This window comes from Centropristis striata, chromosome 7 (genome assembly GCF_030273125.1).
Source record: "Centropristis striata isolate RG_2023a ecotype Rhode Island chromosome 7, C.striata_1.0, whole genome shotgun sequence".
NCBI lineage: Eukaryota > Metazoa > Chordata > Actinopteri > Perciformes > Serranidae > Centropristis > Centropristis striata.
Genome location: NC_081523.1, coordinates 19,845,705 through 19,870,848, shown reverse-complemented (window position 1 = coordinate 19,870,848; position 25,144 = coordinate 19,845,705). Strand labels below are relative to the sequence as shown.

The following is a 25,144-nucleotide window of genomic DNA, read 5'->3' as shown; positions in this document are numbered from 1 at the left end:
ATGATATAACTCAAAACCTGTTTGAATCCAGCAGAAGCCAGCTGACTGATTTCGTAAAAAAAATCAGTTTTCATTAGTCATGCCAACATGAAAAGCAAAGGAGGCTTCCCGCAGCTAAATGTTGCAGTTGGAACACAGTGCTTCAACAAAATGCACCAGCAGAGAGAGGAGAAAACTCATAAAATGTGACAGGTAGTGATGGCCAGCCAGCTAGCAGGTCCTTCTAGGAGATAATTAATAGGTTTTCACTGGCAGATTTACAGACGCAGGCAGAGCGAAAAGAGTGTGGGCTATGAGCTGCCCTTTCCTTCAAAAGGCTGCACTTTAACGTAGCTGCGACAGGCAAGGTAGCCCTTTTAAACTCTCATACATGGACACATATATACACTGTCACCAATGTTCACAACAGCAGCATGGTCCCACAAACGCAAAACTTTGTGAATTTGAAGCAATGGCAGAATGACCTTTGTTCCAAGGACATGCGGTGCAGTTAAAAAAAAAGGTTAGGCTCTGGCTGCAGTAAGGATACAGGCTGGTATTGGACAATTTATCAATTTACACACAGATAGATATATGCACGCTTTTGCTCGTAAAAAACACACAAGCAGTGCATGCCTGGAAATCAAATCCAGCTGGTGGCAGGAGCCAGAACATCCCTGTCAGAGAGAAGTGCCAAACAGATGAATTCACTCGAACACACACACACACACACACACACACACACACAGAGGGGATGATCAGCATCTGTGTGTTTTTTAGTGCATGCAGAAGGAATTGCATGGCCTAAAGATTGATTGATGGATTATTGTGTGATGTGTGGAGAAAAAAAAACATTTAGTGGCTTCATCATGTCATCATCCGGGGGAGAGAGAGAAAGCAAGTGCAGAGGTAATGAGAGAAAAGACAGGACACAAAAAAAAGAAATGGACACAAAGTACATAGAAAATGCTCATCAAACTGTATAGACTTGGAGACTTGTAAGCTAATGCATTTAGCATGCAAAATATCCTAAACAATCATTTGATTGTATTGCATGAAGTATTGCATGTGTCCAAAAGCCACTAAAAACACATTGACGAGCCACACTGTCGGCCTGGCTGACACGTGTCTTCATTTCCGTGAACATGAGTCGTCCTTTATATTGATTTAATCCCACATGCACCGTCCCGCTGCTGTAAATACTCCCAACTGCACCAAATCTGCAGCTGGAAATAGTCCCTCTTGGAAATTCACTTTTTTTACCCCTGTTTTAGTAACGCTTGCATAAAAAAACAGTGCCTTGCTGTTTTAGGAAGCTTCTCATCCTGTTAAAGGGAAACTATATATTTGTGACCCGTTTTAAAAATGTGCATCTTCAGTAGGAATGAACAGGCTTGGAGATGAGAGACACAGATAGGCAGTGGAGCTCGGAAAGTATTGAGGGAACTGTTGGTTTCCACTCGGCTTACTGACACTAAGAGAAATATAGAGTATAACCAGCCTTATCCTTTAAATTGGCTACTTCAGTTGTTGTTTGACAATGTCAGAGAGTTACGCATAATTAGTTGGATTTCCCTAAAAAAACAATGTATAAAAATAATTGCACTCAATCATTTAGGACCCACTAGTGGATGGCAGTGTGTGCATCTACGGAGGCCCTGCCCTCTGTCTGTATTTTTTCTGTTCTGTTCATTTCATTTCATTGCATTGCGTTCAGGACATTTCTTGGCATCACCTTTGGCCACCTTTGGTAGATAGCCCCCAGCTACGGCACACACGCTAGAGGGCTGAAAAACATTGCATCAACGTGTCAGATGAAAAGCACATATCTCAGAGGAAGTTAGGAAAGTGGTGAAAACAGCACTGGGGAAATAAATGCATATATGACCATAAACACCAAGTGGACACCAAGTGGACAACGCAAAATTCTGCCTTTATAGTTGGTGGTGTTAACTAAATTAAACTGCAAATTACATTACAGTAGTGTTCAAAATAATAGCAGTCCAATGTGACTAACCAGATTAATCCAGGTTTTTAGTATATCTTTTATTGCTACATGGCAAACAAGGTACCAGTAGGTGCAGTAGATTCTCAGAAAACCAACAAGACCCAGCATTCGTGATATGCAGCTCTTAAGGCTGTGCAGTTGGGCAATTAGTTGAAAGGGGTGTGTTCAAAAATATAGCAGTGTGGCATTCAAACAGTGATGTCATCAATTTTGTGAAGAAACAGGTGTGAATCAGATGGCCCCTATTTAAGGATGACGCCAGCACTTGTTGAACATGCATTTCTCTTTGAAAGCCTGAGGAAAATGGGTCGTTCAAGACACTGTTCAGAAGAACAGCGTACTTTGATTAAAAAGTTGATTGGAGAGGGGAAAACTTATAAAGAGGTACAAACAATTATAGGCTGTTCAGCTAAAATGATCTCCAATGCTTAAAATGGAGAGCAAAACCAGAGACATGTGGCAGAGAACAGAAGACAACCATCAAAATGGATGGAAGAATAAGCAGAATGGCAAAGGCTCAGCCAATGATCAGCTCCAGGATGATCAAAGACAGTCTGGTGTTACCTGTAAGTGCTGTGACAGTTAGAAGACGTCTGTGTGAAGCTAATCTATTTACAAGAATCCCCCGCAAAGTCCCTCTGTTAAAAAAAAGGCATGTGCAGAAGAGGTTACAATGTGCCAAAGAACACATCAACTGGCCTAAAGAGAAATGGAGGAACATTTTGTGGACTGATGAGAGTAAAATTGTTCTTTTTGGGTCCAAGGGCCGCAGACAGTTTGTGAGACGAGCCCCAAACTCTGAATTCAAGCCACAGTACACAGTGAAGACAGTGAAGCATCGTGATGTTTCTCCTACTATGGTGTTGGGCCTATTTATCACATACCAGGGATCATGGATCAGTTTGCATATGTCAAAATACTTGAAGAGGTCATGTTGCCTTATGCTGAAGAGGACATGCCCTTGGAATGGGTGTTTCAACAAGACAATGACCCCAAACACACTAGTAAACCAGCAAAATCTTGGTTCAAAGCCAACAACATTGATGTTATGGAGTGGCCAGCCCAATCCCCGGACCTTAATCCAATTGAGAACTTGTGGGGTGACATCAAAAATGCTGTTTCTGAAGCAAAACCAAGAAATGTAAATTAATTGTGGAATGTTGTTAAAGAATCTTGGAGTGGAATAACAGCTGAAAGGAGCCACAAGTTGGTTGACTCCATGCCACACAAATGAATGCTGGGTCTTGTTGGTTTTCTGAGAATCTACTGCACCTACTGGTACCTTGTTTGCCATTTAGCAATAAAAATATACTAAAAACCTGGATTAATCTGATTAGTCACATTGGACTGCTATTATTTTGAACACTACTGTATTTGGGTAAGCAAAACATAAGTTAGCCATAAATTGGCCACTGACACTTGTTTCACATCTCAAAAACGGAACTGGAAATATTTTTGACAAACCATGAATCAGACCCCTGAAGAAATATACCAAGGCCTCTATTGTGCCATTTCTGTTGTCATCATTCATTTGGTGCTCCACCCGAGGAGCATTTTTAGAATTTTTTTCCAGTAAATAACCTTCCTGACCATGCAACTGTAATCCTTTGATAATCCTTAAGCTTTATCAAGGGTAAAAATATTAGATCGAGCAGCCTCAGGAGAAATCGATCAACTTGAGCCACTGAGAACTGCAATCCCTCAACCTTAATAGAAAAAAATAACATTTTCGATGACTTCTAATCGACTGTTTTAGAGTTGTTCACTTTGGAAGTGTTTTATTCATTGAATTCCACACGCTCATGAAATGGAATTAAAATGATTCATTCTAATTAAATGTAAAATGCATTATAGATTAAACTGTGTTGCGTGTATTTATTAAAAATAAAACTAGCTACAAGAAATAATTGACTGCAATTAAAAAGGTGTTTTAATGTGTGAGTGTACAGTACGTTACATTGCCTGTAGACATGAATTTCAGAGAGAGAAATTAGAGAATTACATGAACTGTTAAACAGTGTCAATAGACCTAATATGCCTCCTTTCTGTGGCAAGTATTGTACAAGAGGAAAACTCAAGGTTTTGAATAGTGGGGAGCTTCAGACACAGCTCGGTTCTGGGGAAACTATACCTGTGCATGTAGCTGTCTGAGTGCCCATTAAAGTCATCAAGTAAGTCTGAGGTCTGAATACAAATGTGCTCAATTTTGGTATTAACTCCACATTACGTGCACACAGCAGCGAGTACAGCCTGCACAGAGAGAGCAGAGAGGAGGATAGGTGCAGCTGAGGGAGAAAAATGAGATGTGAGTGCCAGAAAGTCATCAAAAAAAACAGATGCTAAATGAGACTCAAGTCAGTGGGCTGGACTGGCATCTCTCACAATAGCGCCATAACACTGGCACATTATCCTGCTAAGGCCTGGCATTATGTCTACATTACATTGCTTTGATAGAACAGGTGACAAATTACAGACGTGCAGATGATAAACGATTTCTTTCTGCAGACGATCCAAAAACCGAGTTTCCAAAACAACACAACACATTATATTTAGCATCAAAATGCACATATTTTATGAGTATGATTTAGTTATTTCAAATATCCAAACATGCAAATGACTCCACGCTTCCCCTCCTTGTCTACAGGGGCAAATTAGTGAAAACATCATGCTTTTCTCTTGGCTGGACTGGAGTTGCAATAATAATTCTGCTATTACATTAAGTCTGTGGGAACAAGCAATTTACATCAACAAAGCTGTGATTTCTGGTGTCGTGCCATATGATACTGATGGTGGGACTTTGAGCCAACTATAACCCTATTCTTACAATAATTTCCTCTCTCTTGCTTTGCTCAGATGTTCCTATCACTTCGCCCTCGGCAGTATGTCGTCTCACAGAAGAACCTCTTAACAGGAAGGAAATCTGACAAAGCGGTTTGGAAAATTCTTCAACAAAAGTAAAACTTTTCGGTTCTTTGAAGTATTTTTTTTAAAACCTAAAAAAGAAGGATTTTTTGATGCTTAAAGGGAAAGTGCTTCAAAGGCAATTAGTCTTTAATTTATACTCGTAAAAACAAATAATTCAAAAATGTTCAAGATGTTTTAATTATTAATTCAGAGTTAGAAGTTAGAAAAGCAGAGATCAAGAGAATGAAACTCTGATAGAGATAAAATTAGATGAGCAAACTCTCAGTGTCAGGGACAATGAGTTGCTCCCATTAGTTATAAAGACTTACCAGTATTTTGAAGAAAGATTTTGCTTTATTGGATTTGTTTATATTTTCCATCACTGCACATCACTGAATGATCATCATCAGACTGATCTTCTGGCAGGCAACTGCTATCTAACACCATTTTTCATGTCAGATAGTGAAAATGGAGCTGTCATTCTGTTGGTATTTGTGAAAAATCCTTTGAGAAATCTGGTTCAGTAAATGCTTTGTAATTTTTGAATTACAGCACTACTGACAATAAATTAAAACTTTCTACATCTTGACCGGCCTTTGTAGTACTACAAAATAAACACAAATAAACATACTGACTACTACAAAATACCATTCATGGAAGACAAGTAGATTTGGTGGTTTAAAAGGGATCAGAAGGATTCTGCAAACATTTACTAAATGGTAAAATGAAGAATCAGACATCAAGAAAAATGCAGACAATGTTTTGTACTGTTTTCATACAGTGGGAACTGTTCGAAGTGATCCCCTCCTTATATCAACCCCCTACATGGATCAAAAAATCTTGAACCAGACTCATTCTGCTGTTATGATAATTTTCATAACATATGCAAAAGCTACCACCAAGCTGGGCTTAGTAGCCTATTCCATCACTGATGTTACTGTCTCCATAAACAGCATACTCTTTAAAGTTATAGCCTTATTATAATCTAATCTACAGTAGTAGTATATTATCAGTAGGTCTACTGTCCTGTGCATTTTAAATATATACAGTACAGGTTTTTTTTATTTAAACAGTTATTAGAAAAGCATTTGAATCAGCTGTAACAAACTCACTTCATATTCATGTTATAGCTATACCAATGTCAATTAGAGGCCAATCTACATGATAAATAAAAAATAAAAATTACAATTCAGTTATGACAATCATTCGCTCATAGTGATCAGTATGATCCAGACAGATCTGGTCACCAGAAGATGTTCCACTGTATTTGTTGTGTACATTTGTTGGTGGGTGGAACCTACCAGTTCACTGTGGAGTCTCAGGATCAGCTCGTCTTTCTCTCTCAATTGTTGCAGCAAGGCCTCCTCTCTTCCAGGATCCTAAGCACAAGCAACAAAACATCACATTACTTAGGACACTGCAGACAGCAGTGATTTATCTAAAGGACCGTATTCCCGCAAAAGCAATACATAGAGCCTAAGAGGATGACAACATACAAAAGGTGTTTGTGTATGTGTGCGATTCTCTGGCTGTCTCCATAAAAGTTAACGTGTGTTTGCAAGTGTTTTATGTGTATTTATGAGCGTGTTTGTTTGTGGTCCCGCTGTGTGTGTTTGTGTCCGTGTAATAAAGTTGCCATGCGTGCAGCTGGCATTGTGATCTCCTCTCCTCTCTACGTGTCTGTGATAAACTTGGTGTGTCCTATGTAGGGCTCCCCGGAGCACACAGCACTTTAATATGACCTTGTGTTGTCAGGGGACATTACTGTGGGGAAGATGGAGAGCAGCAACGGAGACAGAGAAGACAGGAGAGGGAGGAGAATAATAATACTCATAAAAATAACTTTATTCCTATGGCACCTTTCATAACAACAGTTACAAAGTGCTTCACAGCAAACAAAAAACGATGATTATATATGATTCGAAAACATGCAAATACCTCATGCTAAAATGAGTTTGATGTTTAAGACGTATTCATGTTTAAGACTATCATTATGGAGAGATTGTTATTCAAGTTTTTTGTTTCATTTATGCACTGCACCAATTAGGCTCCTTATGTAAAATTATTTGACATGACTTGTGTTTCTAAGTTACTGAAGTGAAAACAGCAGTCTGCCAACCTGATTTTCATTGGCATGGTTTTCTAAAGCCCACTTATCCGACTGTCCAACAGCCAAGAGGGAGCTGCCAGAGGATCTCAGGCTACACACTGACTCATGGGGAGGTCGAAAATCAGAAATAGAACTGGGTTCCAGACATTAGCTGTTCAGATTAAAATATTCAACTTAATTTCAAAACTGACAGATAGCTAAGATGTGGACAGAGAGTGACACAGTGAGAAGGAGAGAAGAAAAGTGAGGATAAGAAGAAAGTTAGAGAGAAGGAGCATTGAGAGGGGGAGAATGAAATGACATTACCTCTTCAAGGACATAAAAGCAGGGGACAAAAAGAGGGGCAAGATAACAGGCGGAGAATGAGGGGAAACGGGAGGAAAGGGGGACAGTGATGGAGAGAAGGAGAGGACAGAGAGGGCCTGAGGCTGAGCATGATGGTCTGAGACCGTGGGGAGCCATCTAGCTAAAGGACAGACAGAGAGTCAGAGGGAGACCACAGGGAACCATGGAGCTACAACACGTCCTTTACATGACCTCTCTGATGCAAACACAGGCAGCTATAGCCTTTTGCTCAAATCATATCAACAGTTTGAAATGCACATATGTAACTTGGACATTTGTGTGTTATATCATGACTGTCATTATGTAAATAGCTGGAATGAGTAAATATGAGTAAAACATTGTTATATTTGCTGCATGATAGAGACACTTGTTGAGTGTGGAGGGAGGCTGTTTCAGTTCACAGTCAATTGTACTCGAGTCGTCATTGAATGGAAAAAAAATTGAATGTCCTGCATCTTATCATGCACCGTAGAGAGAAGATGTAAAGTAAACACGTAACACTTTCTTTTATAATCTTGTTTAAGTTTTGTATAATTTTCCATTGTGACTTGATGGTTCAGGTTTGCTCAAATGTGCATGCGTTGTCCAACTACATAGCTCATAAGAGTTTAAAACATTAAAATGAAAAAGGAATTAAAGAAAACAAGGATGGTCTAATAATTTTTTCCATGACTGTATACACGGTCACACATAAAGTTGGAATAATTTTGTTTTCAGACACAGTCCTCTGTCAATTGTGGTTTCACTTTCATTGTGACATGTTTGGAAGAGACTGACTGATAAAGTTTTGAGAAGATATACACTCTGTCAAGAATAAATCACATTGTTAGAATCATTTCATGAAAAGAGTTAAAAAAAAAAGAATATATATATATATATATATATATATATAGAACATTATGAGCAACCATGTACTTGTTTGGAAGGTTGGAAATGCCTATTTTCTTGATAGAGATGGGAGATGTCTACCTGATAGGCATAAGACAATGTCACAGTTAAATATGGACGATAATGTTGTTGTTTATATACACGCTTACATTTTTTATATGCATGTATGTTGGGGATTTACTACAATTTTTATTTCTTGCACATTTGAGCCCATGTTTACCTACTCACCCAGCCTTTCCTTAGGCTACTTCTCCTCCCTATTAGTGATTAATGGTTCAGGGTTTTGTCAATACACACCCATCCAACCTGTTATGAAAGCCAATCTACAAAAATAGACGTTAATCAACCTCAGTGGCTGGTGATTGTCAGCTATCAGAGATGGCCCAATCCAAACTCTTGATGCAGTATTTTTTCACACAAACAGAAATTGAAAAAAGGGACAGGAAAGAGGGGGAGAATAAACTGCCGTTCGGCCATCTGACAAACACTTTGCTTGTAGCACAACTGTGTTTCTGTGAAAGGGCGGTTGCTTTCCTCACAATAACACCAGTAAACACTTTCCATTCAACTTGACAGATGAAGAGGCGATCGTCCATGTTTCACAATTTCCTGGGATTATAAATATACTTAAGATCTGCAACTGTGTCAAAAAGTTTTGATGGGTTTTGTTTCCTGGCTTCCTCATTTTCCAGGACTAATTGATGTTGAAGTCTGCGTGGGGGCTTTACATAGGCAAAAGATAATGGCCAAGGAGGATAAAGCTAAAAGCTTTGCTAAGTGCTTCCATGGTGATAAAAGCTATGAAAGAAAACCTTTCCCAGTAGGAAATAGAAAAACAATGAACAAAACAAAACCCAGCTGTACTGAACTAGAATGGACCCTGTTCACCTGGCATCACAGGGGAGATACCTGTATTTATAGATAATAAGGATATATTTTCCTACTGCCAGAGCACACACAGAGGCAGCACCGAAATTACTAACATGAGATTTTGATGGCGCTGGAAAGACACTAACATGCTGTGACAATTACTACACTAGTCAGCCTCTAAAATTAATCCTGCCAGAATAGGACTGAAGGCTGTTCTAAGTGAGCTGTCTGGTTACAACCGCACAGTGTGTAAGCTCCTGTTCCCTGTGTGTGCATGTATATCAGTATTGACTTTATTGACTTGCATAGTTTGTTCACGGGTCAGACAGGACCTTAAGAGTATAAACAGATAAACAGAAAGAAAGAGAGGGAGATGAACAGGAACACAGAGGGATAAGAAAGAAAGATAATGTACCTCAAATAGGCCATGCAGATTTAAATGCCCAGGGACTGGACATGCTCATATGACCTCAATGTGACGGCCTACAATTAAAAAAAATTGTACTGGCCTAACTTTGTTGTCGCTCAAATAACCCCTGCTGAGCAACCCTACCATGTACCACCTTACAAAATCACTCAGTAAGAGAAAGACATTAATAAACGTAAAACTTGAATGAGAAACTTTATTCTGCTTGCTCAGAAGAAGCGCCACAATGTGCATTTCGTCACCCATCAGGTGGCATTCCAACCAATTTTCCAAGGCTGAATTGAATGGAAAAGTCTGAGGAAAAAAAGTGGGGCATGCGAATTTATTTCTAATGTGATTGGAATGGCCTCAGTGGGGATAAATCTGATCAAAATCATTGGAGTGCATCCACTTTATGTGATTTTGTATAGAGGTTGAGGCCACTCTATGCTTGCAATCAGCAGCAAGTTGAAGAGGGTATGGAGATGAATTACATTCTCCTTGTTAGCAGAAATTATTCAATTTGTTAACTTTTTTTTGAGAAACACACATTTGAGAAAATGTGAAGGTTGTTTATCTATTATTTCAATAGCCCTCTTACTTCAATTGGTTTAACAAATTGCCAATTTCTTGAATTTGGGGAAAGGGTTGTGAGAAATGACAGCATAATTAAATGTATTCTCCTTGTTCTCTTTATACCGATTACCTAACACCTTTCCATATCTTTCCACTTCTTAAATCCCAAAAGCTTGAGACTTGAAGGGGCTGGAAGTGATATAAAACGGTATAATCATGTCAGCCAAACATTCTTTGAGTGTCTCTACATTTTAGACTACCAGCATTTGGCCATGACAGTGCCTCCTCAACAACTTCAATTCTAACAAGATGACAGACAAAGAGATGCCGATGTCTAGGACCCAATTATTATGCTAATCCTTTTTAAAAAAAGTTTAGACACAAAACAAAACGATGAAGGCCGATCTGACAAGCTGAGCTTTGAGCTGCTGAGTATTTGATGGGAGTATTTAAAGGTCTCAGCAGTATCCACAGATCTTAAGCCTGAAAGGAGGCAGCTTCACTGTTATGTGCAACCCTTTAAAAAGGCTCAGTCACCTTTTGTTTTTATTGTAGCCCACTAAGAAGAAGTAGGGTTGGTGTGAAAATGTTATAACCAATTTAATATTAAGCCGAACACCGGACTGGAGCGGTCTACCGAATTTTGTCATTAGGTGTCGAAGAAGAAGAAGAAGAAGAAGAAGAAGAAGAAGAAGAAGAAGAAGAAGAAGAAGAAGAAGAAGAAGAAGAAGAAGAAGAAGTAGAAGAAGAAGAAGAAGAAGAAGAAGAAGAAGAAGAAGAAGAAGAAGAAGAAGAAGAAGAAGAAGAAGAAGAAGAAGAAGAAGAAGAAGAAGAAGAAGTTGGAGAGGAGAGTTGCTCACCTCGTTCATCCAAAATGTCTCTGTATAGTTAAATTTGTCTTTGAGACCATCTCAACCATATCTCATTTCTTCACCCAAAGAAATCAGCCTGTTTTCCTGTTAAAAACGTCAATATAGGTTGTGTCTACAGGCAGCGGAAAAACAAGCTATATTTACGAATTTCACCATCCGCTGTAATGTAGCTGCAGCCATCTTGCTGACGTAGTAGTGACAGGCAGCCTAGCAATGTTTAAAAGGGTGGATTCCCACGTTGGATTGGAGGTTGGGTGACTTGAACCCAGGAGAGCAGGGGTGTGAAATTAAAAGTAAATCATTTCTAACTTAAGTTACATTCTTTACGTAACTTTCGTGAATCACATTTTTAAACATAATGTTTTTTACGGCAGTCACATGACCCTTGTAACTACTTCATTTCTGGCATTTAGTACATTTATTTACTGTTTCAACTGTCTTTTAGAACGCCTTACCAGAAGTTTTTTGACCTAAACCTAAGGTCAGTGGTTTTACAACATAAATCCACAGAAACTTCAGTCTTTTTTCTTTACAACCACGGACCATACGTGTGTGCTATGACACACAACCTCTTTTGCCGTTTATGTTGGAGATGTTGTTGAAAGAAACACATGAACTTTCTAGTAAACCAACACAACGTGCTCCAGACACTTCTTCCCCCTCCCACCTCTACTGAACTCCTCTATGTTAACGGCCTTGGCTCTGCAGTAAATAGTCTGTCCAACATTAGTTGCTCCATTAGTCTGTTCAAAAACAGACATAATATTATGTTAATCACGCTGTTATATTGCACTGTGTCTGCATCCTCTAACATTATCTTATTATGAGAGAACATCTGTCTCTTTTTTACAGAGACCACATATGGTAAACATCATTTTTAAAAACTTGAAATCTGATGCATTATACTGAGCTACAGGTAAAATCTAATTTTAAGCCTTGAGTCCCTACGCAGACTAACGATAATACAAGCAGTATATGCATAACAAACAACAATCGTTATAAAATACTGTTGACTGTGTACATAGTCACCAAATGCAATGCAGAGGACAAATAGAGGAGCAACTCACAGCCTGAAAAACAAGAGGAAAAAAACTGTGACAACAGGTCGGTTTGATCCAGAAACCACTTATAACACAAAACAAACACATTTTACAAGCTTCTGTGAATTTTACTGGTTTTTATTATCTGAAAATAGGGTCTGAAAAAGGGTCATCTTCCCAACAATTTGTCCTATTTATTTCCATTAGCACATGTCCTGTTGGAACAGTAGTTTAAGTCGTTTAAGTTTAAGTACTTTCTACCAAAATAGTGCACCCCCAATATTCAGTAAAACATGCCATACTTCATATCTTGTATGAAATACAGAAAGTGCCACAATGAAGGCTGTCAAGCCGAATGAACACTGGGGAAATGTGATGGAAGTCTAAATACAAGAGGTCAGTCCTTTGCGTGCTTATGTGTTGTCTCATATGGTTACTTGGACAACCCATGATACAGTGCCTAACTCTTTATATCAATATCTCGGTTCAAGTATACACTATATTAAGAATATTTGCACCTCTTTACCTTGCTGTCTGACAGCCCTGAGGACATTCTATGCTCTCCTCAAAGCCACCAGACTCCTTTGACAAAAACTTTCATTTTACCCTGCAGAACACAGGAGTTGCTGCCTCCAACAGTTAGTTAGTTTGTTTTATTTTGTTATTTGGTGTTTTAGAGGGTTAGTTCAGAGTCACCAAAGTCACACAATAGCACAATCAAACCAAATGATCAAGGCAGCATTAGACCACCAACTCCTGTTTCCTGCAAGGTAAAAAACCTGTTTCTGTGAATTTCTGTGAGTTTGGTGAATTTTTTTAAAAAAATCTGTTTTTTGGATTTTACATTTTAATAAAAAAAATTAAAAAAACTGTTCCATACACCAGTAATTGCAAGTAAATACAACATACTACAGAACAGATACCAACCCCCCTCCCATAGGCACTTAGCCCCAAGAAATTAGCAAATATAGTTGAAAAGTAAAGATAAACAAAAACAAACAAAAGAAAAACAAAAAAGATGGGTTGTGATAAAAGAATACATAAAATGATAAAATAAATACTAAAAATAAGTAAATTAATAAACAAATAAATGGATAAATAAAATCAATAAAGAGTTTTGTGACTTTAACAAAAGTATATAACGGCTTTGTCAGAAAGCTTTCTGATGACAAGGTAAAGCAGTGAAATGTTCTTAAACATAGCATACACTTAAACTAATACTGACTTTACTTAGGTTTTGAGGGTGTTAAAATATTTGTTGCTGTCCCCATCCTCAGCAATATTTAGCTTAGCTTCCATGCTGGTACTCCAAAACTGAGGCGTGTCAGCTATAGATAATATACCAACTATGGATAAATGTCTTTGACAACCAACCCCACTTTAGTAAATCCAAACTACCCCTTTAAGTAATCTACCTCTGGCATGAAATATTTGCCCATGTCTTTATCTGTCTTTATTTCTGCCTCTGTCTGTCTGCTCTCTACCTGACTGACTATAATTACGATTTAAATAGCATACTATTTATGCACGCTGTCAGAGGAGGGCAAGAGAAGCAGCTTAAGTGTAAAAAAAAAAAAAAAAGAGAAAGGAGGTGATGATAAATGTGTCATTTGCACATACAGATACATTATCATGCCTTCAAGAATGTACAATTAAAAACTGTGACCTTTGTCATCTGTCTTTATGAATTTACTCAGCTGTCAATAGACACTAATGACCGGGTCACTAATATCTCCCAGGTATGCTGTGAAAATAAACATCTCTGTGCATCTAAACACATACTGTTTATAATAAGCTGTGATGCTGTAATTCTTCTGTATGAACCGAAGGACAGATTGTGTCGTGTGAAGAGCAGCAGGCATGTGATGCTATAGGTATTCTATCTGTCCCAAGCCCCTCAAAAGGCAGTAAAGCTGACATCTTGCACAGAAACAGTTTGGCGACCTGTCAAAACAGTCCTATAATATTTATACTGTTTGAAACAGAAGAGAGATGTCACCTGCCTAGATGTTGTAAAAAAATATAGGAATAACCACTGAGCTGGAACTATCACTGAGACATAATAAATATAGCATAAGAGCTTATAAAAAAATTAGGCTAATTAAATGCTACTGTTTTTCATGATACTGAAATAGGAACCCACAGGCACATCAATAATGATATAAAAATGAAATATTAGAGGGCCAGAAGCACAAAGACAGGCTTTTACTCTGGCTCAAATCTAACAAACTGTCGATTTCAGATATAATTCTTAAGTATTTTGACTGGGATTAATTGTCTTTGTTTTCTGAGTGATTTCAGACTGTTTTGAAAGTGAAAAGCAGCCTTCAAAGCTGCTCCGTTCCACTCGAACTAGCAGAAAACATATTCCTTCTGGAATGGTTAAAGACGTCTTGCTGTGAATATTCAAAGCTGACTGTTATGGCAGCAGGAATCATATATTTGTATTATTCTAAGCTATTGCTGCAATATCTTAAATCTCTTCCTGTAACAATTGCTCAATCCATAACTTTGTTTTCCTCTTATCAGCAGGTGTCATGGATTTTTACTTCAGAAACACAGCTGTTAAGTGTTGAGATAGCCTGGGGCAGGGTTGTTAACTTGAAACTTTTTGGTCTTCCTTTTTAAACGACTGTCGCACAGCGGTCTAAGGAAAAATACTGACCTAATGCAGAAGATCAGTTAACACGTCTTTGCGCTACCAGCCCAAAACTGAACTGACTTTTTAAGATATTGGCGTAATGAATAATTGAAGATGTTAAGCACTTCTCAAATATCACTATTAACGGTTTTGATTTTATCTCAAGAACTGAAACACTGAGGACAGAAAACTCAGGACAGAAAGAGATTCAAAGAACTCTTTGAGATTCAAAGAACTCTTTGAATCACCTGTCCCTTTCTTTCACACATTAACACACTTCAGTTTGTGACAGTGTGTGTGAGAAACTGACAATGACAAAATGACATTTTACCTGGAATAAGAGAGCCAAAATACCAGCCAAAATACACAGATAGATGAAGTTTGTTCGTGCTTCTGCTTTTTCTATAATAACATATTATGTTTATGATTGTCAAGTTGCATGAGTTTCTTTTGTGTGTAGTGTTTGTGCCCATATCTTTATGTTTTCCCCACACACATGCATCTTTTTAACCCTCTCATACTGTGGCCTTGGGGTGGAGAACCATCTATAATTATGAATTTGCAGTCATTATAATTATACATTATTAATTTCTAATTATGCAGCATGTGACACAATGATAAATGTTTGACTATAAAAGGAAGTTTCTCATTTCTGCTGAAACAAAGGTGAATGTACACAAATGTCAATTAATTAGGTGGAAAAGTTGCTGTCCTCAACCTTTTTTTTTTTAAACACACTGGTGCTCTGGATACCTTTGGTGACAACTCTAGTGTGAGATGTTTTTCTTCAGTCTTCTAAAATACAGTAGAACACTTTAACTGGGACAAAATCTGGTAAAAATCATGTCATATGCATTGGGTCTAAATTAAACTGGGGCGCACTGTGACACTGCAGCCTCTCAGGTGGCTACCGTAGATTATTTTTACACCCGCTGAGTCGTTTTCTGGAGTGCCAGGACATATTCTCCTCTTCTTGCCACTCCCTCAAACCCTCTTTTTCTTCTTCCCCTCCCATCCCTCTTTCTCTGCCACCCTCCTCCTCACACTCTTAGGTTGTTTTTCCTCCCTCGCCCCCATCTCTCGTACTCCTGTATCCATTCTCATCTCTTTTGCAGAGTTATCTATATTAACGTCTTCGATCTAAATGCATTTCCTTTTGTGTGCACCTCAACTACAGCTTTCTCCTAAAGCCTTTCACCCTCATCCACGCGTTCCTCAATCTATCTTACAGTCAAGTAGAACAACGTGCTATTCTCAGCATTGCAACTATTTTCTCATATTCTCCTCATACAATATACTCTCCACAACTTTATGTTGTTTCTTTTCCATGCCTCCAGCTCTGTCAAAGGGTTAGCCTTTGCCTCCCACCTTCTTACTCATTCTCTTCTCTCTCTTTATATATATATATATATATATATATATATATATAAAAATATAAATATAAATATATATAATACACATTCACACCACCTCTCTCCACCTGTTTCGATCTCCTGTCTAACCTCGATTCCTACAGCTCATGCAGTTTGCTGTGCTCTATATCCGCTGCCACTCCCTCACTCTCTCTGCTTTTGAAAATGGCGCAGTCCAGTTCAGGACATTTAGTTTAATGTTCCATTGCTAATCAGATAAAAAATACTACAGTATGACTGTTTATGATAAGAATGTTGTCCAGTTTTCTTCTTGGATGCCAGCTGGTGTTTGTTCTTCAGAAAAAGTTTGGCAGACCAACATGTTAATAATCTGATGCACATATTCTTAGCATTTAACAATGAGGTGAAAAACGTTTAAAAAGAAAATAAGAAAGAAGGAATTTGAGAGCTTAACATTTTCTTCCACCCAAACCAAGTTTCATTGAATATCTTGTAATATGTAGAAACATGTAGTTCATGCAAGACATGCGGAAAGCTCCAGATTAGGGAACAGATTGATATTATACAGTAAACCATTAAAATTATTAATTTCTTATTAAAAATATTAAAACTAATAAATAAAATGGTGCTTTATGTTTTATGGGGTTTTATTTTGTTTGTGTACTTTAATTGTATTTGTTCTTAAATTGTTGAGTTTGTTTTTGAGTGTTGTGTATTCTAAAGGCCCATCTAGAAATGGGCATTGCAAAATAACTTTAGCTATAAATTCTGTCTTTCTTGTTTTGCTAAGTTGGTGTCTCTCACCACTAACTGCTGGACAGCACTCACAACGGAGAGCTAAGTGACACATGTCACTATACTGATGAGGACTGGCAGTTGAAATCAGCTGTCTTTACACAAAGTATTCAAGGCAGACATGCTGCTGACAACCTCGCTAGATAAACTAGCTTTGGGGATGTGGCTGCAAGTGTCTATAAAAATCCATGCAATATCTTGGTTGTGTCTCTGGTAACTCTACAGCTGTCTGTGAGAAAGGTAACTCCCAGTGTACTGGGACTCAGTTGACTGCTTGTCTGTTAACAGTTAATGATCGGTTTACAAGGGTCAGCAACAAAAAATATATAAATTAGTACCCCTCTTAAATTCTCTTTTTTATGTGTCCCCAAAGTCAGTTAGAGAGTAAGAGTCAGAGTTAACTTTAATGCTCATTTCCAAACCTGTCCGTATGACTTCAATACCTTTAACTCAAAGATTGTCAACCTTCAAACACTACCATAAAGTTGTGATGGACCTGTAAATGGTCAGCAACATCGGAGACCTTATCCACAACAAACGCCAACTTTTGATTTATCTGTTTGACCGGATTATTGCATTTTTGTTTTGCTATTGAATTATTTATTGGTTGCAAGTCAAGTCTCTAATATTTGTGTTTTGGACCGTTAATCAGAGTATTGCCCTATTTCTTTTTTCCTAACCTCTCCCAATCAAACTTTTCCAGTTGTCCACCTTCAACAGTTGAACCAGAGCTGCGGTCTTCATGCTGTGTCCCACCCTACATTTTTAATTTTTCCTTATCATCCAGCTGCCACTGATACTCCATGTAGGTCAATAAAGAGGGCATGCACTCACACAAAAACTCGTCCTCTCTCTCACACACATACGCACAAATGAAATGCATACAAACTAAAACACAGGGACAAATTGTGCCAACAAAAATACTGTACAGCCCTTACATGCAAGCTGTTATACAGACATAAGTGAATGCACACTCAGTTTGGCAGTACACTCAATAAACAGCCATACTCAATATTTGTTGACACTGTGTCAGATACTGAGGCATGAGTTGCTGGTTGTGTTTTTCTGCACTACATTTTAGGGTGCTTTTACTATTCTGTACATCCATCTATATGAACAAAGTGAGGGGCTTTGAGGAAGCACCACAGAGTTGAGAATTCTCGTCCGTACTGCTCCTCACTCCTTTAACGGTCTAACGAGAACTCTGCTGCCACCCTACTAAATCCCAGAGAAAAGCTTGACAAAAGCCCTCCCTTGGTAAACCTAAACCTTGCACACACACACACACACACACACACCAGCATGCACTTCAGCACTCACACACACACTCCCTGCGGAGATTAATAAATCTCATCTAGATCGCACAGCTCTGATGGACTAGGTTGACAGAGGGGGTCTGGAGCCTGTCAAGGCAAGCAAAGCCCTTTGCCCCTCTCTCATTCAATTTATCCCGCCTCTCTTTTTGCTTCTTTCTTCTTTATATTTCTCCTCACTGTCCCTCTCTACTACTATTTCTTCCTATTTGAGCTCTTCATGATTCATTAGAAGCTGGTGTGTAATAAAGGCTGTTAATTGTTCTGATAAGGGTAAAACTGAAGGAGACACATGGATCAAAGAGATTCAGTGTTATATTTTTGATCACAATCAAACGGCTGAGTTTTAATTGAACCAGCTGGCACCATGTAGCTGAGGGTTGTGAGAGTTAATGTCGCCCAGTGTAAAGTTGGATTTGTAGTGGCCTAAAAACACAACAACAGATTGTGTGTACTGTGTGTGAATAAAATGATGGCATAAACCATATTTTGCTATAACATTTTAGGATGGGCAGCCGCTGTGTGGTTATATTAATCGTTTAACTCGAAATGCTCGTTTAATCAGAACTTCTGCACAAACTAAAAGCTTCAACTTTTATGCTCACGCTGTATGGATGAATCCAGCCACATTATAGTTTTTGTCCCCTGACAATTCCAATTAAGTCTGTTCAAACAAGACAACCAATTACCAAACAATGTTAGCAAAAAGAGAGAAAAGCAGTGTTCTTTTGTGCAGCCCTTCCAACAAGAAAAAGACAAATTTGGAGCAAAGTATGGCTTGAAAAATAAAACAATATGGTGTCTGTTCTGCAGCAAAGTTTAGATTTATATTGCAGCAGTCTAGAGAGTTTGAGCCGCAACATGTACTACTTCAATAACTTTAAAACAGCTGACCAAATTTTTTTGACCTGCCAGAAATCCATCCAATTGTCTAAGAGCCAGATCTTTGATCATCCAGGCAATTAATCAGACGGCGACCAATCTGGCAGAGATTTGGCCCAGTTCTAAAATTCTTCTTGGATGACCAATTTGGGGCAAAAATCTGGCTTAATACTTTCAAGGTCTGACGGCTATAGTAGTCGATTTCAACATTATCTTATTTATGAGGCACTCGGTGTTGCTTAAACCCAAACTTTTAAACAGATGTCAATGACATTTGGTCCAAAGTTGGGTCAAGCCACTCATTAAACACTAACTGTGTCCTTTTCACTCAAACATACAAATTCTGTATTGTTCTGGTATGTTTTGGGTTACCTTAAATGGAAGAGACTTTTCACTGCAGGGGCTTATGGGTAGAGACTGGAGGCTGCTGGCAGGACTCGTCTCTGTGCTCTGCAAAAGACAAAAACATAAATATATGAGGAGGTTTGTGACATGCATTAGATGAGATCTGTGTATATTATATAGTGTTATAACAAATAACACAGAAGATAAGTAACTCCCATACTGAATCACAATATCGGTCTGAAAAATGTCAATTAGATTTATAATATATATATATATATATATATATATTATAAGTGTTGCTGAGACAGGACCAGTATCAGTTAATACTTGTCTGTTTGTAACAAAATTAAGACATCTGCAAGTATTTTTTCGCTTTTAATTCTTGTTACCTAATTTTGTTGGTAAGCATTATTGGCAAATACATTACACAGAGAAGTCTGGCTGCTCATTCAATAACAAAATAGAGAGAATTATAATAGAGTTGTTCTATCAAGATAAATGCTCATTTAGCATCTCAGAAAGTCTGCAGGGCAATACTCTCCCGTTTTTTAGGTCTTAATTTAATTTAAATTCAAAGCACTTTTGGTTCAGAAAAACATACCACAATTGATTTAAGAAAATTCGGCTGTATAAAACTCAACTCCATGTGGTAACTTTTCTTTACTTGGTTCCTTACATAATCTCTGTGTTTTCTAACGCCAGCTGTGATCAGACACATTTTGGCTCTGCTCCTCGACACAGGTGTCTAGTGGGCAGAGAGCAGAGGCAGCTAGAGGGGGTTCCATAATACACATACACAAAAACACACACACTCCTTTAAGAGAGCAGACGCTGGTCTAAATGTCACCTGTGAGGGCTTATGATAGGACAGATGGTAAAGCTGGAGAGGATAAAGTCATGTCCTCAGGCTGGACTGCTGATATTGATGTAATTCTTCATGGTAGGGACATGACGGCACACACAAGGAGAGTTATGACAGGATACATGATGAAGACGTGACAAGGAACAGGGAAAGGTAAAGTCAAGAATGAACTAACTAGATTGTTCCACACACTGTGATAAGGTCTATTTCTGCCATCTGCTGCCCTCTTGCAGATTTATATGCAAGCCACCCCCCTGTTGTTTGAGAGACATGCCAATACTTACAATCTAAAAGTCCCTAAAAAGATGCGTTTTATGCAAAAATCCTGATTTTGTTTGTGCAAAGCTTTGGCCTAGTTTCAGGTTTTAAAGGTAGCCGCGAGAAACATCAGAGCCCAAATCTTTGCACAGCATAAACTTGATGGTTTATTGGTTTGGCTGACCTTTTAAAGAAGCATACCTTCCTATCAGAATTATAGGTGCGCTATGGCGTCAGGCCCTCAATGTGTCATCGGTGATCAATGCCTTTCCCCATGTGGAGAGACAGGCGCGCACTCACCAACACCCAAACACTCTCTGTCTCTCTCCTTTCTCTCTAACACATACACATTCTCTTTAAGGTCACCCCTGTCCCACAGGCCTTAACACACAACTGTCCCCACAATTAGATGTGGTTCAGTAAAAAGCCTTTCAGATTTGAGAATGAGGAAAGCTGCCTGGGAGCTCTGGATTTAATGACTTGCACTACCCAGAAGCTAAATGTCTAAAGATGATGAATGGTCTAAGAAAGGAAAGCAGGTTTTGTAGTTTGATACACGCCTTTAATCACATTCACACATCAGTTAAATCAAGAAATGAAAACCTTCAAATAACTCAAGGTGCGTTCATGCCCACTCTCTCTCAGTGACATTTGGCTTTTTATCGGAAGGCAGCACCATTAAGAACATACTGTCATGCAATTTAGTGAGTTCTTTGGCAAACACAGGGTGAGTGCTTTGAATTTAAAATAGCAACTCTGCTCAGGTATTGCTCTGCTAGATGGGGCTGAATGATATGGGAAAATAATCTAATTGACATTTTTCAGACCAATATTGTGATTCAGTATGGGAGCTACTTATCTTCTGTGTTATTCGGTTATTCGTTAAACATAAACAATAAATCATTCTGTAGCACACCAAAACAATATTGGACAGAGTCGATATATATATATATATATATATATATATATATATTGTAGACCAGGCCTACGTGTCATGATGAAATTAGATAAACTGACGTATGAATTGATATGTATTACATATCTTACTAGATTATTTATGAAGGTGTTGAGAGAGGGACTCAGCAGATTGGATGGAGTATGGAAGTTTGTTCCACCACTGGAGAACTACAGAAGAGAAGGACCCTGCAGCAGTGGAGGAGCCAGACTCCATTCACTGGAAGAGCGTAGTGAGTATAGTTGCTGTGTTGTCACTTAGCCTCAATTTACCAGTCCAACATTCCAACCCTCACCCATGGTCAAGAGCTTGGTTAGTGACCAAAGTAATAAGATTGTGGATATGAGCAGATTAAATGAGTTTCATAGAGACAGTGTTGGGAGCTCAGACACTGGAGGGACCTTAGAGTAGAGCTCCTGCTTCCCCATGTCAAAAGGGGCCAGTTCAAGAGGTTCAAGCATCTGATCAGGATGGCTCCTTGGCACCTCCCATTAGAGGATCTCCAGGCACAGCAACTTGTCCTGGAGGAAGTCCTACTATAGAGATTATATATCTTTTCTGGTCTCAGGACACTCCGGACACTCGGTAAAATGTTGCTGGGAAGAGGGATGCCTGAAATACCTTGCTTAACATCCTGCCCCCTGCCCTGGCCCTGGAAAAGCGGCTTAAAATGGATGGATGGATGGATGGATGGATGATTGTTCAGCCTCACTGCTGAGTATTGTTGCTGTGAAACAGTTCTGTTCCTTTCAAAAAGCTGGTGCAACAATGGCTAGAGAGATAAATGCCACTGCCTTAAATTAAATAAACAACAGCATTTTCAACTACACTTTATCATACCGACAGCTATCCTAGTAACAACACTACACCGCTGAAAAGATTTGGCGGAGGCAGCAAGAATAAGCTGCTGCCACAAGTCAAGCAGCTGCCTCGGGGGTAAGAGTCACTGGGACGGACAGAGGGGCTGCGGAGGCACAAGCTAACAGGGCCTGGCAGTGCGTGTGTGGATACTGCACAACCATGCCCACAAATACCATGAGTATATGCTGTAACAAATAGGACCGTCATAGTTTTGCTGGAATCCACGGCTGACTTTGACAAATGGGGATCATTGTGCTGGGCAACATTAATGCACACATGGACAGTGGCATTTCAGAAATGTTCCTCCGTGCAGCCAACAGGATAAACTGCTGAGAGAAATAAATCGAGGATGGATGGAGTCTCTCCAGCTGCCTGAAATATGCTAATCTGACAAATATGATGAACAACAAACACAGGAAATCATATGATGTGATGTATCATCTGGCCTGTTGGTCATGCCCGTCATATGTAATGATATAAATGTATCTATACTTGATGTAGGGCACCTTTTTAAATCCTTTTAGTGCATTTTTTTAGCCTTTAACTGGGGACCTTGAATTATGTGGTTCGCATCTTAAGCACTGCTTGACAGAACCATCTGACAGCATCTGAGAAACTGGCATGTTACTTTTTATTATTTTTATTCACTGCCTTCAGGTCATCTTGCTGACAACTGTTAGGCTACATTAGACTTCTTTATCCATACAGCTGGCTAACATGATTTGAACTCAGCGAATGCGTTTAAGCATTAAAAATCTTAACTTGCAATAACAAAATTTTTAATTAAAAAGTGTAATGTGCAGTCTAGCTTGAGGCATAAAAAATTACACAATTAGTTGAAATCTGGTTAATGTAAGAAGATGGCGTCCATTTTCTCAGCAATGTTTTTATTAAAATTGCTGCACAATTTATTTATTTATGTACATTTCTCTTTTAATGCCCTGATAAGAGCTGGGAAAAACGGTATTTTGTTTCTTATGTGTATGAAAATACTCAATGAAATGACAAAAAATAAAGTGAATTTTGATCTTGAGTCTTGAATCCTTACTGTTTATTGACTTATGTTATTATATTTGTGCAAAACCTAAATGTTTACAATGTAACTTCTTGGGTATCTTCACAGTTGTATTATTTTCATTTTGTCAGACTGTTCAACCATGCTACCATCAAATGTTGTTTTCAGACATGCTTTGAAAGCATCTACAATGTTTGCTACAGTAATGGCTGGCATAGAGTAGGACAGATGGAGATAATCTAGGAGATAATGGGATAAATATTGGACTTTTGGACTTGAGTGCCCGACTTCATAACTGTTAGCTTACACAGCATGAGTCATATGTGTTATTTTTGCCTCTTTGAAAGCTTCTCCCAGTCTTTTCAGCTGTTTTGAGGATGACGGAAATGGAACCGTGCTATGTTATGTGCGACATATAAATCTGAGGAGTGTCTAGAATGCTATTAGAGAGATGAGAAGATAAATTCAGGTTAACAAAAGAAAAGAACAGAAGATTTGGGCTCGATACCAGAAGGTCAAGCAAATAAAATGCAAAGCATACAGATATGCAGAGTCACCCTTCCCTTGCTGCGGAATGGATTACATCTGTTGATGGAGGGTAACAAAATTTGCAAGTTAATGACACAACAGAGCAAGCAAAGAGGGCAAAGTATCCCCTCTTTCATATTCATGTTCTGCTGCTGTGTACTCTCTCTCTTGCACCCCCCTTAGTCTCTCCATCATCCCTCTAGTTTATGTCTCTCTCCACTAATTATTATCTTATCATTTTCATGTTTCGTGTCTCTCTCACAGTGGTCCTGGGAGGAAAAAACAGAGAGATGAAAAAGTGAGGAGAAAGGGAGAAAGTCATACATATGCCTCTGTGGACTGTAATTCAGAGAGAGGTCCGCACAGCTCGCTTTGATCTTAGTTTAGAGGTACTAATGGTGTGGTATTAGGGAAGGTTTGGTCACCCTTTTATATGCCTCTTTGTGTGTTTGTATTTTGTATTTGTGTGTGTGGGTCTGTATAATATTGCAGTATTTGGTAAGGGTCAGTCACCCATTTAGATTACAAGAAAAACAGCAGGGAGACATTGCTAATGGATGTTCTTTCAGCTCAACTTCCAGAGCATGTGGTGTTACTAACATCCCTCTTTGGTATGTAGATGTATTATACACTTTCAAAACGTAGTGACAAAGGTTACTGGTGAAAATATGACCACTTTCATTCCAAAACGTAACATTCACATCTGAAATATATAAAGCACTTCCAAGCATAAACTTTTTTTGTGTAGTTCTACTGAAGCGGTTTCTGCACAACTTTGAAACACTGTTTAGGCCTCAGCCATTTTCCAGAAGAGTGTAATTATCCGTCTGGCCTGGTTTGAACTGAAACTAAAACTGCAATTTACAATCAGCAGTTGATTGTGTGTTTTATCATTATTATGACTGAATCTGCCCAAGTCAAGCTCTTTGCAAATTGCAATTAACCCAAATAAAACATGCAAACCACATTTAGAACAAATTTATGTTCTTCAATGAAAAAATCTCAATTAAAATGTAAATGTTTGACAAGTTCAAAAGCTAGAATATTATTAAAATGTTGTATTTACATTCTGGTGTAAAGTAGTCCCACAGTTTCCATGCCTGCAAATGGCCATCAATATGGTTCCCTGCGTTTTACAGTTAAACCTTGTGCAGCTATTGCAACGTGTCAGTGCTTTACTAAGTGACCATTATAGCTAATCACGTCTATAATGCAGTGGATGTAATTTTACTGGTTTCCCTCAACACTCACACGGAGAAGGCCTCATCATAGCCTGAGGTAGAACTTTAGTTTTAAGAAGGCTAAAATATTTAAAGAG

At 38.6% G+C, this 25,144-nt stretch overlaps 1 protein-coding gene across 1 annotated transcript in view; it reads right to left on the bottom strand.

Annotated features, from left to right (window-relative positions):
• The window catches only part of ccser1 (coiled-coil serine-rich protein 1), a 136,466-nt gene that overhangs the window by 66,428 nt on the left and 44,894 nt on the right, over nt 1-25,144 (bottom strand). Inside the window, exons 8-9 of the mRNA XM_059336886.1 lie at nt 19,375-19,452; nt 6,193-6,270 (exon numbers count right to left, since the gene is read on the bottom strand). Of these exons, the coding sequence (XP_059192869.1) occupies nt 6,193-6,270; nt 19,375-19,452 (156 nt within the window). The remainder of the gene's footprint in view (nt 1-6,192; nt 6,271-19,374; nt 19,453-25,144) is intronic.